Raw genomic sequence first — 18,311 nt, 5'->3', positions numbered from 1 at the left:
ATGGATAGAAGACATCTAATCAGTTGCACCACACAGAAGAAAGTATTTACAAATCATGCGGACACTACCAAGGTTTTAAATAATTTTATTAGATAAGGTAATAGCATACAGACTAGATATTTTTGTTCTTATAAATGATAGGGAATGCATTGTATGCAAAGAGACAAAACAATGGAATAACAAGAGAGAAATACATGTCGATAACTAAAACTTACAGAAACATTAACATGTAGGTGTGGGAATTGGTGTGAGTGTGCACACATATGAGCATCCAGGGATAGCTGGAAGATGTAGTCAAGGTGTACAGGTACAAGAAGAAGGCCTCTTCCGACTTGTGGATGCAACCTCACACACATCCAGGGTTGAAAAGATAAATCATTCTCTGATCATAGACAAATTCCTTACTCAATATTATAATGCAGTGGGGAAAGTACAACAGGCCTCTATACTCAAGACACATTGGAATTACTGTTGTCCAACAAGGGATCACCTCAACAGATGCTGCTGTGCTAAGATTCATCATCTCCGGGACAAATTACATTGCAGCAAACTTTCTATTTTGACGATAAAGTTCTCCTTTCCTCCAGAGGTGGCCCATGTATTGAATGATTGACAATATCGCTTATTGTATTGAACCATGCTGCCAGGTGCCATGGATGCCACACAGGTATCTGTCCACTTCTTCTCTTATAGTTACCCCTTCAATCTTTGGTCAAATATGCAAGCACAAACTAGAGGAGAATAAAAATTATATTCAGCCTTTCAAACTGTTTCAACTTAGGAGCATCTTTTTTTGTTTTAAATGTTCATGAACCTCAGAGGCCCAATGAAGGACATCAAAGTCGTCGACTTAGCTTTTAAAAGTTGTGCCTGCTCCTTATGCACACTTCGATTACTCAGCAAAGCGCAAGCTCTGGACGTGTTCCTGTGTGGAGCCCTCCTCCTTCCTCACCAGACTTTGTAGACAAAGTCTGCAAATGTTAAGCCTTGCCCCACAGTGGTTCTGCAAACCAGTGTGAAAAAGGAGATGTTAGAAGCCGGACTAAAGCCCTACTTCAGTCTTGGCTTGCTTCCACAAGCCAGTACCTGTACTTCTTGTACCATTAGACAACAGAGCATGACGTGCACACGACTCAAACCCATTTTGTAGGTTTTCCCCATATCACCCTGGAGATTTGGGATGCAGCGCCATAATACAAACATATAAAAATAACATAGAACTTTGTGGTAACATTTCAAGTAAACATTCTCCGAGCATGTGTTCGTTTAGATGATGGTTGATTTTCATGATAACCCTTCATTGATCATTCATCACTGAAGTATTTTATTATTGCCACATCCCCACAGTGTGAGCGTGTGTTTACTAAATGTGTGCATGTGTCAGAGATGCTTGCCAGAATTAAAAGCAGGGTGCCTAACTTCATATCAGTAAAAAGGGTTATTACTCTGCTATAATTTACACAAGTCTTTGTGGGCATTTGCCTGCCCATAGTTACAAAAAGAGCAATTTGGGTTGGTGTTTATTCTCCTCCGTTGTTCGGCCAGTGACGGCTCCTCCCGGGGTCGTCTTCTCTTGAGTTTTTGCTGGTTGGACGAGCACTATATATCCAACGCCAGGACTCCAGAACAGGTCTGGTAAGCTCAAAGGAAGAGTCTTTTGCTTGCGAGTCGAGGGCTTGTCTTTTTATGGAGGGAAACCTACCGCTGCAAAAATGAAAGTTGAACGATACCGGGAAAAACAAAGTCCTTTTTCCTTCAAACATAGAAAAGTCTCACCCTGGAAGTGCTTACAAGCAAGTCGTCATCGAAGAACTTGGTTTCTATGATAACATTACCACTATGACAGGAGAAAGAAAAAAAGAAAGGGGAAACGGGTTAGTGAGTACCAACAATCAACCAGCATGGGATGGGCAAATCTAGACTGAAGGGGTCAGAACAGGAGGTTGGCAGTCTCAACAACTGTCTTCAATACCTGTCTAACCATACAGGAGCTGAGAATTCCTTGGTTCGCGAGTGGTGCACTATGCAGTTTGCCCTGAGTCTGGATGACTGCATAAGTGAATGCGTGCAAGTAATGCCCATGTGTGTAGATTGCAGGTGCACTAGGTGTGTGGAAGGAGGAGGAGAAGAAGAAGAACTTGCATTAACTTGAATATGGAAAATGGCACTGTGGCACCATCTGTACCTGGAAAAGTTCTCAGCCGCCAAGACCCTAAGACAGTAGGCCTTTGGCCAAAAAGTAATCTTCCCCAGCCACCTGTACTCTAATAAGCTCCCCAACTAGTAAGATACAGTCATCTGTTTTAGCAGTATCAATGGTATGTTGTACAGGCCTGATAGTTGCGCCACATTGCTGACACATACAGCATCCCATGCAAATATGAACAGCATCACTGGGACTTCTCTTACCCATATGAGTAGTGCTCTTTGCAGGTTGGCACATTGAGAAACACACTGGTAGCACCCTGGAATCCTTGGGAGGGTACCAGGGTACCTTGATCTTACCAGCAGAATCATGGACAGTAGAGTGACACAGGCATATACGGGTAGCCCCCGTGGCATACATGGCACATTGAGAAACACACTGGTAGCACCCTGGAATCCTTGGGAGGGTACCTTGATCTTACCAGCAGAATCATGGACAGTAGAGTGACACAGGCATATACGGGTAGCCCCCGTGGCATACATGGCACATTGAGAAACACACTGGTAGCACCCTGGAATCCTTGGGAGGGTACCTTGATCTTACCAGCAGAATCATGGACAGTAGAGTGACACAGGCATATACGGGTAGCCCCCGTGACGTACAATCACAACATTCTCCCATTTCATAGTAACAATTCTCTTATTTTATGGCAGATGAAGATTGATGTGCTACTAAATAATGGCATCATATATCGTTATTTTAATATCATGATGGGCAGCAAGGTCACTTTCTGATTAGTTAAAAACTCCTACATATAGTTTCTTAAATAAAAGGCTGGGAGTGGGAAGGAGTGGGTGTTGGAGCTAAGTCAGAAATGAGAGGCTAGGGGTAATGTTGAGGTCATCTACAAGTCCAACTCGACTATTTGAATAGCGGAGCATGCTGGGGACGAAGTAGGAACGTGGGATATGGTCACGCAGGTTTTGTTCAATGTCAGTGGCTTGAGTCGAACCACATTAACTTTACCACATAACCACTATACACAATATCAAAACATGAAGTCATGCCTTTTTGAAAAGATCAATTACAGCATCTCTCTGAAGGTCAAGTACTGTGTTTGGGTTTTCAGGGCTGTTTTGGGTATACTGCATAACTTTGGGCCTTGAATGTCCTTTGCCCTGCCCTAGAGTTTTTCACCCAAACTTTTGATGATGAATTGTTTGCAACCTGGACTTAAAGAGCACTGGCTTGGGCACAAAGAAATAAGCTTCTGGAGACAAAACAGACATCAGTTTTATAATTATAATAAAGGTCTGTACCACACACAAAGCTTTCAGTGTGCCACGGTGAGTCAGCTGACAGCTTACAATGGAGGTTTCTTATGGTCCTAACTTTGCAGTTTAATCCAGTCTGGTTGCTTGGGCTTTGCATCGTTTGATGCAGGTGTGTTAGCTTCTCTGAAAGGTTTGTGGAGAATATGTTACAGTGATGTATGCTAGCCTGTACCAAGACCGCCGGATCCCTTGCAGGAGTGGTTACATTTACAACTAGACCAATGAAAATGTGTTCTTTACCCAGTGTTAACCTGGTGCAAGAAGGTGAAGGCAGGGTTCAGTATTCTGAGAGCCAGGCCGCTGAACAGGGATTGCTGTGCTTACTTACACCCGGGACACTCAGTACAAGGATCGGATTCGTGTTATTGTTGAGGCCCAGGATGCGGTCACTCATTGAAGGCTCGCTGTGGCTAAGATAGCTGATGAGCTTGGACTAATCCCCACCTCCTTATCTAGATGAAGATGGATTTGTATTCATATATTAGGTGTTCTAATTGATCGGTCAGGCCAGAAGGTGCACGTACATGTTGAAAAGAAACAGGAGCCTCGAGGTATAACAGGAAGGGCTCTCCAAATGGACCATTTCAATAACTTCCTTCTAATCCTCAAATGTTCATGTTAACCAAGATGCAATCTCATCTATTCCAGAGTTATCCCTTCAACTCGGCCCAATTTTCATCCTTCGCCTGAAATCTGACTGGGGGCTATGATGCCCCACAGGTCATTAAAGATTTTTGGTCACTTCGTTCAATACTATTTTTAATATGAAAGTTTGAAGCTAATTAGAAGCTGGGTAGGACCTCAGGATCAGCACTGAGTTTCCTAGGGAGCAGAGTTATGATTGCTGGTTTTATCAGACTCTGCAGGGCAGGAATCACCGTCCCCCAGCACCGCGGAGGAAAATACATATATGACACCGTAAGTCACTGATTAATACGACTGTATTGTGTGAAGTCATGTCTCATGGTCAGGCTTATCATTCCTTCCACGTAACAGCAACGCACCGGCCCTACTGTATTCAGGCACCGGTATCATGGCAAGGTCACTTACAGTTTTAGATGGCGTCCTTTCTTTTTCTTATTGTTAGTTTTAGTTTATTAGAGAAAAATATATTTCGGGTCTTGATACATTTATTGTACATGGAGACAACAAGATACGCATTCACCACAATAATGCAGAAGCAGGAGTAACGATGCAGTTGTGAGTTACACTCATGCTTGTCATAACTGGTTTAATGGTAAATGACACTGTATTCCCAGTAATGTTTATGTATAATTGTTGTCAGGTTACTCTGATTTATAATACATTGTATGTATCTAACAGAAAACCCAATAAAGATATATTTAATAAAAATAAAATGATTGCTGGTTTTATGCATACTGGGTGTGCTTCGCATTCCAGTTTACAAAGTTGGACATGTCCTGTTGGCAGATGTGAGTCTTTGATTTGCCTGGCTAGTTCGCATCCCTTCCGTTGTCACAGTGAATCCAGACCTACCTCTGGTAGCTGTTGCCCGAAGGGAATATAGCAAATCCTCACTGTTGGTTGTTTTAGTCCAGATGTTTTTATTTTTTCCTCAGAAGGTGGTGCATTCCATACAATGCCGTTCATGTGCTCATGATTCATTATTTTCCAAAAACATGTGAAAGATTTTTTTCGAAACATTATTAATGCAGTATCACCAAAAGTTTACAAAGCCTGGTCCGGGGTACATTTTGGTTGTCGCAGTGGATGAATTAGGACTGAGGTTACAGTGAGACATCACACAAAAATAACTACTGTTGGAGCAGGAATCTTGGTGCATGGCCAGGCATCTCTAAATACATTCCCCAGTTATCCTCTTCTCCACATCATGCATATCATCCATAGAAGGGTTGTAAAATATATTTACGGTGCCTCCTTTGAACCAAATTTCTGTCAATCTTTGCAGTTGCTTCCTTGTTTCGATAGCTGATAGATGGAAGTCAAAGAAATGTGTATTGGCTGAGTGAGTCTTAATCAGCATGACATTTAAAACAAGCATTGGCATAGCCAATAGGTCTCGCCTTTTTGACCTTATAAGTGTTTAGCCAGAGCTACATTACCAAAAACAACAGGTTTTCTCCTCATGGTAATTAGTGAAGGTTTTAAAGCAGTCGCAGCCCTGATTGCATGTTAACATCAATCACGCTTGAAGTGACTTCTTTCCAAACCTTTTTTGGTAGTCTATTAGGACATATTGGAATATAATGATGTCACCTGTTTTCCTATATATGACAGGGAGTAGTCTAATTTATTGCAGAAAAGTGTAGTAGAAGCACATCGCGGTACACGTACAGGAGTCATTTTCTCGTCTTAAACAAGGCACCGGCGTTATTTCTGGCCTGCGTTTGAAGTGCTGAACCCTCACTAACATTTAGGCAAATAATGAATGGTTCAGAGGCACCAATTCATTTAAATAAATAAGCAAAGATATTTCTACAAGGACATTTCTGCGCCCTCACAAATATAACATCAAGGGTCAGAGTGGAATGTACCAGTGCTGCGAAACATGGGCCGTACCAATGCAAGGGGGAGCACTGGCACTTGGAGGCCCGACATAGCTGTGGGCCACACATGTTTTTCCCCAGGCTGCCTTAAGGCGCCTAATCTTCACGGCCCTTGTTCTCTCTCACCCCGTGTATCTGTTGGAGCCGATAGAGGTCGCATTTGGTAACAGAGCTACAAGAAGCCAGGCCCTGCTCTGCTTTCATATTCAACATTTTCAAATGGCTAGAGGTCGTTATCCATATATAATCATCTGATCGTCCGTGTTAAATCTGCCACCAGCATACCTCCACCGTACTACAAGACAGCAGTGCTAATGTCACCAAGGGGCGGATTTAGGATGGTTTCTAGATGACTTGCCAACTCTAAACCATGCCATGTTTTCCACTGAGCCTTTTTCAGCCGGTGTTTGTTGTTTGTATGTACAGAGCTTCAAAGCCATACTCTAATACAGTGCAGTATGCCTCGCAGAGCTCAGGTTCGAACTAAGGAGGGCATTATCAGCCACAATCCAGTAGTAGAAGAGGTAATTTAAAGAAACTTCATACATTTATTTATTCCAGAAATGCCAGTACACTGAGCAGACTTTGACGGAGCTATGCATTAAAACTTGGCATATTTTAAAAAGGCACCTTTTACCAGAAGGGGGGAGATCGCCGGGCTGGAGGCAACACTACACGAGGGTGTTTCGCCAGATGAGGGAGACAGCGCCAGGCAAGGGAACCTCTGCAAGGCTAAACAGACTGTGCCAAATCAGAGGCGATGCCCCACAACAGACGAGAGAAGCAACTGATCAGGGACACAGAGTTAAAAAGGATTACTTCGCCATAAGAAGGTAGATCAATCAGCCAGGTTGATTAAATCAAAGAAAGAGTACGGCACCAGTTCAAAGATGCTGTACAATACAACTTTGTGCTTTCGACTGAGGCAACAACTGCCCGCATTATTTGTGCACCTTTTTTGAAGACTGTGGAGGGTGCGCGCCTTCTAGTGAAAGCGGCAAGGAAACCTGACCCGAAACAGATGGCCCCTGTGCGCCGCTGCTGGCTCCCGAGAGCAAAAGGCTCTGGGAGTAAACATTTCCCGAAAAGCTGGGACATCCACACGCCTTTGGCCAATTGTGTGCTTAAGCCAGATGCAAAGGCCAATAGCGTGTGAGCACCACATGCACGAGCTTGTAGAAAAGGTGAAGTGATTCCACGAGGCCGATTTCCTAGAGCAGCGCAAAAGGGACTGCATTGGACGGTTCAACATTGCCACAAAATGTATTGTCTGTGTGGTTCAGATACATTTCCTGAGTATCAGATTTTGGCACTTTGAATTTGAGGCAAGGTCATCAGTGCAGAGAGTAAATCACATTCGGAAGCATGCCCTTTTGCCTCTGTATTACAATGTTATTCCCTCCCTTGTGTACAATTATTACATCTATGGACAATATGTCTGACATTTACGGGGCATGCATATTTTCCTTAGCGTTTTTGGTGGCCTGCTGCAGCATGCATCATGATTCTTTTCTGTTCTGGATCTTAAAAGTCCCTGTGCTCAGTGATAAGGAAAGGTTTCATATCTGTAGTCTTAATTCTGCATCGTAAGTATCTTCACGATAGTCATAAACGTAGAATAGAGTAGCTAGCTATAGATTAATTAATTCTGTGACTGTCAGTCATTTTATAAGAAAGGGAGACCATTTTGCAATGTAGGATACAATGTAAAATTATGGTCCGTTTCAGGAAAAGCAAAATCTATCAACCATTTAAACAAGTTTCTAAGTGTTTCTTGACTGAGCCTTGTTTCAACTTGAGTGTTTGCATCTAGACAATAGTGTCTTCTAAAGATATGCATTGACCTCCAAGTGGCTGCTTTGCAGAAATCTTGAATCTGGACATGCCTGATCTACTCTGGGGTTGCTGCTTTACCTCTATTTGAGAGAGCCTTCCGAGTGGGAAGGGTATGCCCAGACGTGGGTCCCTTGCTCTCCATGCCACTGGAATCAAGCTATCCTGGCTGAAGAGGGGTCAGGGGTGTGGAAATTTGTCAAAAATCTACTTGGCCAATGGACAAACTTTTACAGAAATCTACTTGTCCTGGGAAGATATCTGCTTGCCCCACCTATTCCATAAATCACTATGGTGGGTCTGCACGGCGAGAACCTGCACTGTAATCAGTGCAACATACTGTGCAACATTATTTCAAGCGCAAGTCCAATTATGCAGTGCATGGTCATGCATCCTTAAATGCAACTGTTAAGTGGCAGGTTGTACAGTATGTGGGTGGCTGTGTCAGTGTGCACTGCTCCCAATTATCAACCAGTATGCATGTGACAAAATTTCAATTGTAGAGAGAGTACCTAAAGACCGTCTATGCCAAGTATACTTCAATTACTTCAATTAATGTAGTCAATTACCAGTCTGCACTGTGTCGGAATATGAACCTGTAGGACAGAAGGGTGTTCTTCATCCTAGGGCGAACTCATAGCTGTCCAGCTTCAAATATACTCACATGTGAACATGATCTGATAAACGTGTGGATAGGAATAACTGCACTTTTTGGAAGAGCTTATTCCTGGGGCAACCAAAATGGTGTGGTTCACTGAGGCAGTATCCACAAGTACAAATTCACAAGAGGCAGTACTGGGCAGTTAAATCAATCTCTCCTTTTACATTCCTGGGCAGGTGATGTGTGATTATACTACTGTGCACTCACTGATAAATCTCCACATTCTTCTCCCACACAAGGAGCATATGCAGCACAGGCAGTAGCAACAGGGTTCTCTTATGCACAGTAGTGGTATAGTAATGGAACCGGAAGAGTAAGCTCCGAAAACATGAATAGGTGCAGCTCCACAATAGATGTGCAAGTTTGTCTCACTTAAATTTGTGAAGAGTTCACTTTTTTTCTTTAAAATACAAGTTCTCTGCCACTTGTCTCTCTCATTCCAATGTCCCCAGCCCCCCACTGCCCACCCAGATGTGCCAGTTATATTCTTGGAAACTCCTGTAATTCTGTTGGCGGATGCTGACATACGAGTATTGGTAAGCCTGGTGAAAGATAAGGTTTTAACGTTGCAGCAAAGTGTGCAATCAGTTTGGTTTTTCAGAAGCTGAGCGTTCTGAGGGTCTAACTGATGATGCTAGGATATTTCGAAATGGGCATATGCATAAAGAAGGCACAAAGTCCAGCACACACTGGACAAACGCTACTTGTCAAATCATGTAGGGAAAGAAAAACAATCCTTTATGTCTACATAGGATGAATACTCACACAGGGGGCAGTGTCAATTTTCCTTGGATCTGGTAGGGGCTCATTTTTACTGCTGACGTAACTGTGCAACAAAAATGCAATACAGCGGTTGCATAAAATTAAGGTGGGAATATTGTATAATTTCATGCAGTTGTCAATAAAACGTGATTGTGAGACCTACAAATGTAAATTCTGATAATTTCTGCTTTATATTGAACTCGGTTCTGCAATTTTTGCCATTTTACATCGTTGCAAATGACAGATGGTCCCCCACTGATGGCAGGTCCTGTGTACGTGCGTGATCTATAACAGAGTCACTCTAATAATGAGATTCTACAGCTGAGACGTTTTCCTCATAATTTGCCACATAATCATGCTGCCTAAACTGCATATTTTAACAAAAATGTTGATTCTAGCTCAAATAGATCAAAAGTTTCTAAAAAAGAGGGTATACCATCCTGCCACACAGTGAAAAGCCCATGACAAGTAGTGAGGTCACTTTTACATTGCTATTGCTGTATTTGGGTGTTAATCTGAAAGTAATAAGGCAAAACATTTATACTGACAGTGTTAACGTATACAGATGTAAAAAACATGAAGTAATACGATAAACAAAAATGGGCTGCATTCTGCCACATAATTCTAAATTTTTTTGGCCACATAATTTAGTCAACCCTGCGCATAATTTAGACCTTCTCTGCAGCTTCATTACAGTGGCTCTGTTTATTTAGCACAAACTGCCAGAGCACTTTGCATGGTGGGGGCTGTTTACAGTAGGTAGAGGAGACGGGAAATGCAACCAAATAGAGGTACAGGGCGGCTAACAGGAATGAGCCCAAAATTTGAAGAATAACCGGTTTCTTGCCAGATTAAGTCTGTAAAATTGACACGGACGTGAGGCTCTTCCTCTGCTGCAGTGGCAAGGTTGGAAAATAAAGTGGGGGCACTGATTAAGCGAGAAGCAGTGAGGGAAGGTGGAGGTAATGGAATAAGGAAAAGGCAAGAAAGACTGTGGGGGATGGTATTAGGAACGGAGACTGCAGGCAAAAATGTGACATTGCGATGTTTCAGACACCAAGAGTGGCCCACGTTTCAGTGAACTGTGTGAAATACACTGCACACATAACATTGCCTGGAATGAGAAGATTCTTTCTGCCGGCTTCATTATGTGGCCTTTCTTTTATTCAAATTCAGCTTTATTTTTTAACCCCAGGAAAAAAGATGCCGTTTAAAAAATGTTTCCATTTACAGCGCACGCATAATCTTGCAAGGCTGCCTTTTCTCTAAGACTGCCAGGTGTTAAAGTATAATGGTTAACTCCGTGCCCCCGAATGCGACCTCGTCCATAAAAGCAGACTGACAAAGTAAAGGTCAATGTCTCTAAATAGTGAGACTTCATTTGTTGTGTTTTCAGTCATTATGAAAGCTGAACTGGTTGCATTGTAATAGGCGCCTGCCGCGCCTCATTGATCAGCCCATAGCAGTGGAGAAGTTCCCGCCTTACTGTAAATTATTCCACACATTTGACCCTGCCCCCACGCCCACTGATAACAGTCCATTCCATGGAGCATAACACTTAACATACTTTTCTTAAGGCTCTGACCGCAGCAAAACCCATTATTAGGTTGACTCGCCTGCTGGTGAAGTATTCACTGTGCCCGTCCAGTACAACAACAATGTAGCTAAGAATATCCATTTTGGGCGTGCAGGGTTGCCATGACGAGAAGCACGTCGATACGTATTTTGACGTGGCATCGTAGCAATAGCCAATAGATGCAGCGATACATCCAACAGAATGCGTGGGTGTCGCGCTAGCGCTCGTCGACTGACGAGGATCGTTTTAGTGCCTTTAGTTACCTTGGTGGGCTTAGAGTGGTGCGCATTTCAAGTAAAGACTATACTACTAACGAGGAGGAGGCAAGGTTAACCAACCCTGTACACTCGACTGCTGTCATGACAACGATCACGCGACGACGTGAACAGACGTCGTTTCCTAGCAACAGGAAATTGACGTAGGGAAGCATGCGCAATGGAGGGTATATATTCAAATGCCTGTTCCGAACGCCTCTTTCGTAGCCACGGACGAGCTGAGACGTGTTGCAAGCTGTTAAACCACTTGGATTCAGGTAATCCCAAGAATTAGAGTATTTCTAGAACACGGTAACTGACAGTATCAAGCCAAGTCTAAAAAGCGTATACTTAATTCAGTAACTTTATTTGGCAGATCGAGGGTTACAGCGCTTTGAGTGACGATTAACTCGCCTCAGTAGAGCCTTATGAGGTAAGCTCTCCTGTAACTATTTTAAGAGTTCTATGTAAATGAAGGTTAGTTGGATACAAGTTTGATTCCCTATATCAATCGTATCCTCTTAATTTTTAATGGTTTTTAGATTGGATCATCTCTGACCAGTATCAAAGAAAAGTAATGGATACCTTATCCACCTCGTGACAGAGTTACTATCACGACTTTCATCTTTTGAGGTGAGCTTCATGTGCCACGAATACTGTTTGAAATTATATGAATGAATCTCCAAACATTTTTTGAGTAGGAATTCTGAATCTATTCCACTCATTTATAGATACATTCAATCACTACCTTCGGAAAGGATTGAATACTCCGCCCAGATTTTAGGTGAGTGAGACATCACCTTAAATTACCCTTGATTGGTAATTTTTCAATTGTTTGTGACACTTCTGACCTTAAGTTAATTTACTTCCCACAGGCCATCTTTTTGTTACTTGTGTCCTGATGAAGACCCGCACCGACTTATCAGTAGTGCGACAATAGGGTTGAAACGTCGACATTTTCACCGGACCAGCCTTTAGAGTCTGCCCTAACTATTGAATTGTCTCAGGGGGCTTGACTATTATGAACTTTGGTTTCGCTGGCCAATAACATTATTATTTCTGTCCAATTCACTGTATATATGTTGTTTTGCACTTATTTCACTGAGCACTAAGTTCTATCTTGGTTATTATTTGTTATGTCTTTGTATTACGATGGCCCTTGCAAATGAATTTTTGATGAGAAATTTCATAAATGAATGATTTCATATAAGGATATTGAGGTCTGCTTGTTTTTGTGTCACTGTTGATTCATTCAGATTTTCTGCTGCATATCCATTTGGATATGGTTTTACCCGACAGAACTATTGTAATTTTGATATAAATCTGCCCAGGTTCTGAGGGATACTGGGTTACCCCATTGCTTTTCGAAAAAATTTTTCTCTAAGACTGCCAGGTGTTAAAGTATAATGGTTAACTCCGTGCCCCCGAATGCGACCTCGTCCATAAAAGCAGACTGACAAAGTAAAGGTCAATGTCTCTAAATAGTGAGACTCCATTTGTTGTGTTTTCAGTCATTATGAAAGCTGAACTGGTTGCATTGTAATAGGCGCCTGCCGCGCCTCATTGATCAGCCCATAGCAGTGGAGAAGTTCCCGCCTTACTGTAAATTATTCCACACATTTGACCCTGCCCCCACGCCCACTGATAACAGTCCATTCCATGGAGCATAACACTTAACATACTTTTCTTAAGGCTCTGACCGCAGCAAAACCCATTATTAGGTTGACTCGCCTGCTGGTGAAGTATTCACTGTGTCAGAGACGGCGACTTTCCGCTCCCGATTCCAGGAAGTGCCTCGCAGCGCACCAAAGATGAGTGGACTGCCCTGGACAGATCCCAATGGACAGGGGGCGATCGAGCCCTGCATCAATCAGTGACAGAGAGACCACAAGGCCAACCGGCCCGCAGCGCTGGGACCCAGACAGAGGCAAATGTGTTTCGTGCCTCAGCGCCCGCCATTTCATGTTCAGCAGCCGGGTTCTAAGAGCAGGTGGGCTGAACCAGTGTGGAACTCACGCTAGAACACCGACGTCTAGCGTAAGACTCCCCCAGCCAATCACTGACTAGATAGAGCCCAGTCATGGGCTTCCAGCCAGTCAGAGGCCTCCAAAGGCTTTTCAATTGCCTGTGAGCCCCAGAGCGCCCGTAGCTCATTTCTTTTTTGTGATTTAATGTCTACTTGTCCGCCGGACAAAATAGACAATAAATCTTCTTGCCCTTCATAAAATTCTTGTTGGTTCGGGCGTCGGGCGATATGATTCCCCCACCCCTGGGGGTGAAACCCCGAAACCGGTCCTAGGATGCTTGTTTCCTGTCCAGGGAGGACCTGGCTTGGCAGTTCGGGCTGGACTGTTCCCATGAGGCACAGGGTCAAGACTGATTTGCATATGGCTGGGTTCAAACTGGAACGGCATGGTGAGCAAAAAAACGATGGATTTAGGCCCAGATCTCTGTACTGGGGTGAATGTATAACATTGTTCTGCATTCTGTCCATCAACTGTTTTGTTTGCATTTGTCACCCCGAGTGGGAAGGGTATGCCCAGACGTGGGTCCCTTGCTCTCCATGCCACTGGAATCAAGCTATCCTGGCTGAAGAGGGGTGAAACCCCGAAACCGGTCCTAGGATGCTTGTTTTCTGTCCAGGGAGGACCTGGCTTGGCAGTTCGGGCTGGAATGTTGCCATGAGGCACAGGGTCAAGACTGATTTGCATATGGCTGGGTTCAAACTGGAACGGCATGGTGAGCAAAAAAACGATGGATTTAGGCCCAGATCTCTGTACTGGGGTGAATGTATGACATTGTTCTGCATTCTGTCCATCAACTGTTTTGTTTGCATGGTTTGTTTCGAAGCAGCTAATCCTTGTGGTAAAGAGCCAGAGTTTACAAAGAGTTGATGGGATTTTCTTACATCCTTTGAGTTGTCTAAGTAAAAATAGAGACCTCTTAATACCTAGAGGATGTAGATGTGTTTTCCGCTGCTGTAGAGGGGTTAGGAAAAAAAGTAAGTGAGACGATGGTGGAGCTGGTTGGAGGTGAAAGCGTGTAGCTGATGACAGGGTTTCAGCTGTGGAATAAAGGAGTCAAAACATCTTCACTGTGTGTGGTTTCCTGACTCAACAGTAACATTCAGAACAAACCTTGGGTTGAAGGAGGAAAAGAGCAGAGCGGGTACATATCCTGTTAGAGAAGAGTACTGCACCCAGGATTAGGGTGAATAAACATATTTGATTCAAGCCTAGTAGTTCAAATTGATAGAGAAGTAAGGTCTATATTCTGCCTTAGATAATGAGAACATATGGATTACTTTGTCTTTGGATGCTAGTATAAGGGCAGAGATTTATTTGACATTTGTATGGTGAACCATTTGACGGGGTGATGTAATCTAGGAAAAAATGGTATACTGGATGGGACTAGCACGTGGAAGGTTATCACAGTGAGGGTACCTTTGAATGACAGTTGGGTGCATGTAAATTGAAGGGCTTATGTTAAGATCTGTACCCTAAGATGTGTCTATAAAATATGAACATTATCACATCATCTTTGTGCCAACAACAATTACAAATGGGTGAGAACCTGCAGAAGACTGTGACAACAGGTGGCTTCTGACCAGTAGCATATGCTCTAAGACCCCTTCAATACTTACGTTAAAACATTGGCTGGCATCATTTGAGATTCTGGTGCAGCCTCTATCAAGGACTGCCAGGTGTTCATAGAATTGGGTATTACAAAGCCGAACTCGAAGAACCACTCTGAAAGAAAGGATATAAATAATCAAAAACAATAGGATACAAGCCAACATTTCGGAAGAGAAGAGGGGTCTAGAAAAAGAATATCGTGGCAAATTAATTTTTCCACTGACTTGTGTTGAAGTGGAAGATTTTCTAAGAGGAGACCATTGGAATACTGTACTGAAGCCCATGAAAAAGGGTTGTCCGCTTGTTTAATTAAAATTTTTCCGATCAGGAGAGACTGTGTAAGGTCAGAAAACATGGCACCCAAGCGAACATTTTACCACAGTACATTTTTGAGACCCCGGTAACCTGGAGACACACATTGTGTTTAGAATTATATGACTTTTTGCTAGCACAGTTTGAGGGCTCAACAAGTTACACATTGTGCTGCATCCCATCTTATTCCAGTAGCAATTTTTCTTGTCAGGTGAATTTCTTTCATGGCGCTCTAAGCTTGGGAACACCTACTCTGCGGTGTGCCAGTGAGAATTAATAGCTGGGTTTTTTTGGGGGGTGCCCTTCTAAATCTCGCGTTCTTTTGAAATGCTTGCCTTGATCCTTACCTTTGACGCAGAACTGACAGATTTCGACCAGATTTTGAAAACACAGAAATACATAGATGAAGAGCAAAGAGGGAGCCACTGTCTGTCTTTGTGTCCTGAATATGCAATTCTTCCTTGTTGGACAAATGGTTCAGTGTCCTGCATTCCTCTTCGTCCTATCTATTGGCACACCCTATTGACACCATGGCTCTTGAGTGCTATATGAAGATGTCATAATTGTTAAGACCAAAAGCTTCCAGTAGGCAGCTGGGCTGATCTTTCGGGGACTCCATGCTCTGAACTCGGTGGCAGACTGAGTGAGAAAATGACAGGGTTGCTTCCCCTACCATACACCTCCATGTGCAGTGATGATGTTTTTCTGCCCAATACTTTTATATATGCCTCAGCACTGCTTCCTTGTCTCTAATATCTAGTACAACTCTATTTCACAAATTTCACTCCCATCAGCAGTCTCTCAATCATTCTTTTTCCAAACGTTATTTCTTAGTATTTTGGACATTCTGTGGGACCGGCCCGTCTCACCAGTGTGGGGACAAACGGCACCATTCACCCAATCAGAGTCTTTATGCAAGTCCTAAATGGCTTCTAGGTCCTTTCGAATCCAAACATTTTATCTGTCAATTTCGCTATTGTGTAAAAGTGCCACATATTTGTCCACCATATGACCGTTGAAGCTATTTGCTTCCAATATTGGGCCAACGTTAATCTACCTGCTAAAAGGAACTGTGCTGTAAACAGTCAATATGCAAATGCATTGGATAAACCCTACCCATCTCCAAGTGGCCCAAGAGAACCACAACTGGATGAAGTGGACAGTGGGACAGGGACTCCTGTTATATCTTTTATGAGGTTTAGCAAGGATACCCAATGGGACTGAGCTTGTGGGAAGGACCACCAAATATTGCCGATTGTGCGCCTCGAGGATATACTGCATTATCGAGCGCTGTAGGTAAAACATTTTTGGGCAACTGGTCATAGCAGAACCTTCGCCTCAGCCTGCATAAGAATTTGTGCTTAATTGGGCACACTTGAGGCATTATTTGCAAGGAGGTTCATGTCCTTTTGGCTATTTAGCTTTGCATACATTTGATTTTCATGGTAATGGACACCTCCTCAGAAGTCAAAGTGGTTGGGACTACGGAAGAGAGGGTTTAAACAAACAAAAAACAGGTTTGGGACAGCATTTGGCCACTTCAATCCTTCTACAATGCAATAGTCTCCTCATTTTATAAAACATCTGGTTTGACATGGTGCATTGGTCTAACCCAAAATCGCTTATATCCAAATAAAGGCTCCACACTTCAATCAAGCTGGGGGTTTGCAGGGTGCAGCTCCCAGTCAGCCAAAGAGCCAGGTCTTGAGGCTCTTCCTGAAGGTATGCAGGGTCGGGGAGCCAGGGAGTGTCTGACGTTGATCGGGAGCTCTTTCCAGGTCTTTGCTCTGATGTAGGAAAAGCTCTTCCACCCACTCTACTTCTGCAGATGCGCAGGGTTTTGGTGAGGTCGGTGGAGCGGAGGTTTCTGTTGGGTACGTGGAAGGAGACTGTTGAGGTATTTGGGTCTGGTGTTGTGGAGGGATTTGTAGGCGTAGGTGAGCAGCTTGAAGGTTACTCTCTTCTCGACTGGGATCCAGTAGAGGTCTCGCAGGTGTTGGGTGACGTTTTTATGCTGTGGGATGCAGAGGACGAATCTTACCACGGTGTTCTGGATGGTCTGGTGTTTGCATAGCAAGGATTTGTTGATTCCGGTTTAGAGGGCGTTTCCTTAGTCCAGTCTGCTAGTTATGAGTGCGTGGGTGGAGGTTTTTCTGGATTCGGTGGGGATCCATTTGAATGTCTTGCGAAGGATGTTGAAGCTGGTAGAGGCGACGGCTTTGATCTGGTACTTCATACTCACACCCCAACCTGACTTCAGAGAGGTCAAATTAACTATTCCTATTGCCAAATGTATTAAATAAAAGCATTCAATATGGAGCAAAAAAATGTAAACTTTTTTTTAATAGAAAACATGAGTTTATAAAATATAAAATTACGTTTAAAAAGTACAAATGTTGCAAATAGGATAATACTGGATAATACCAGAAATAGTAGACAAATATTGTGGCACCCTGAGGTATTGCACAGACCTTTGCCGATTCCTACAGCCGCCTCTACGCGGCAACCCCTAGAGAAGAGGCTGAACCCAACTCTCACTTCCTGCACTATTAGCCCCTTCATCGCTTATCTCACATAGAGGTCCAATTGTTGGACCAACCACTATCAGAAGAGGTAGAAGCAGCCATCTCGGCGGTGGCCTCTGAAAGAGCACCGGACCCAATGGGTTCCCCACAGAATACTATACCACATTTAGGGACACCCTGACACCTAGTTTTCTATGAAGAGGTGGAAAAGACTGGTGCCTTCCCACCAGAGATAGATATGGGCACCACTGGTCATCCCAAAAACGCAACTCCCATTGATCTCCTGCTCCAACTACCTTACAATCTTTCTCATCAATGGTGAGGTCAAGATCTATGCCACGATACTAGCTACCCGACTCAGGCAGGGTCTCTGCACCCTCATACATACCAACCAATGAGGCTTTATGCCGACCAGGAGCATGTGGCACTGCCTCCGGCGTCTCCATTTCGCCCTAGCTCACAGTCACCTGCTTCCAACCTGTTTAGCCTGGCTTCTTTTTAACTTTGTAAAGGACTTTGAAACAGTGGGCTGGATCTATCTAGAACGTGTGTTGTTGAGCGTGGGTTTCAGGCTCCGCTTTTTGGAGATTGTCCGCGTGCTCTACTCTAACTTTACTGAACAGTTTCAGATCAATGACATGCTCCAAGATGCCTTTCCCATCAGATGAGGGACTCAGCAGGGTTGTCTCCTGTCCCCTCTCCTTTTCACCTTGGTGACTGAGCTGCTCAGGTGCAGGGATGGTGA

At 43.6% G+C, this 18,311-nt stretch overlaps 1 protein-coding gene across 1 annotated transcript in view; it reads right to left on the bottom strand.

The window, feature by feature from the left end:
* Positions 1-69: 69 nt before the first annotated feature.
* The window catches only part of PDE6D (phosphodiesterase 6D), a 135,140-nt gene continuing 116,898 nt past the window's right edge, over positions 70-18,311 (bottom strand). Inside the window, exons 4-5 of the mRNA XM_085635700.1 lie at positions 14,738-14,843; positions 70-1,837 (exon numbers count right to left, since the gene is read on the bottom strand). Coding sequence (XP_085491826.1) covers positions 1,756-1,837; positions 14,738-14,843 — 188 coding nt within the window. The 3' untranslated portion in view covers positions 70-1,755. The remainder of the gene's footprint in view (positions 1,838-14,737; positions 14,844-18,311) is intronic.

Source organism: Triturus cristatus, chromosome 11 (genome assembly GCF_964204655.1).
Source record: "Triturus cristatus chromosome 11, aTriCri1.1, whole genome shotgun sequence".
In the NCBI taxonomy this organism is placed as follows: domain Eukaryota; kingdom Metazoa; phylum Chordata; class Amphibia; order Caudata; family Salamandridae; genus Triturus; species Triturus cristatus.
This window is presented reverse-complemented; position numbering and strand designations above follow the sequence as displayed.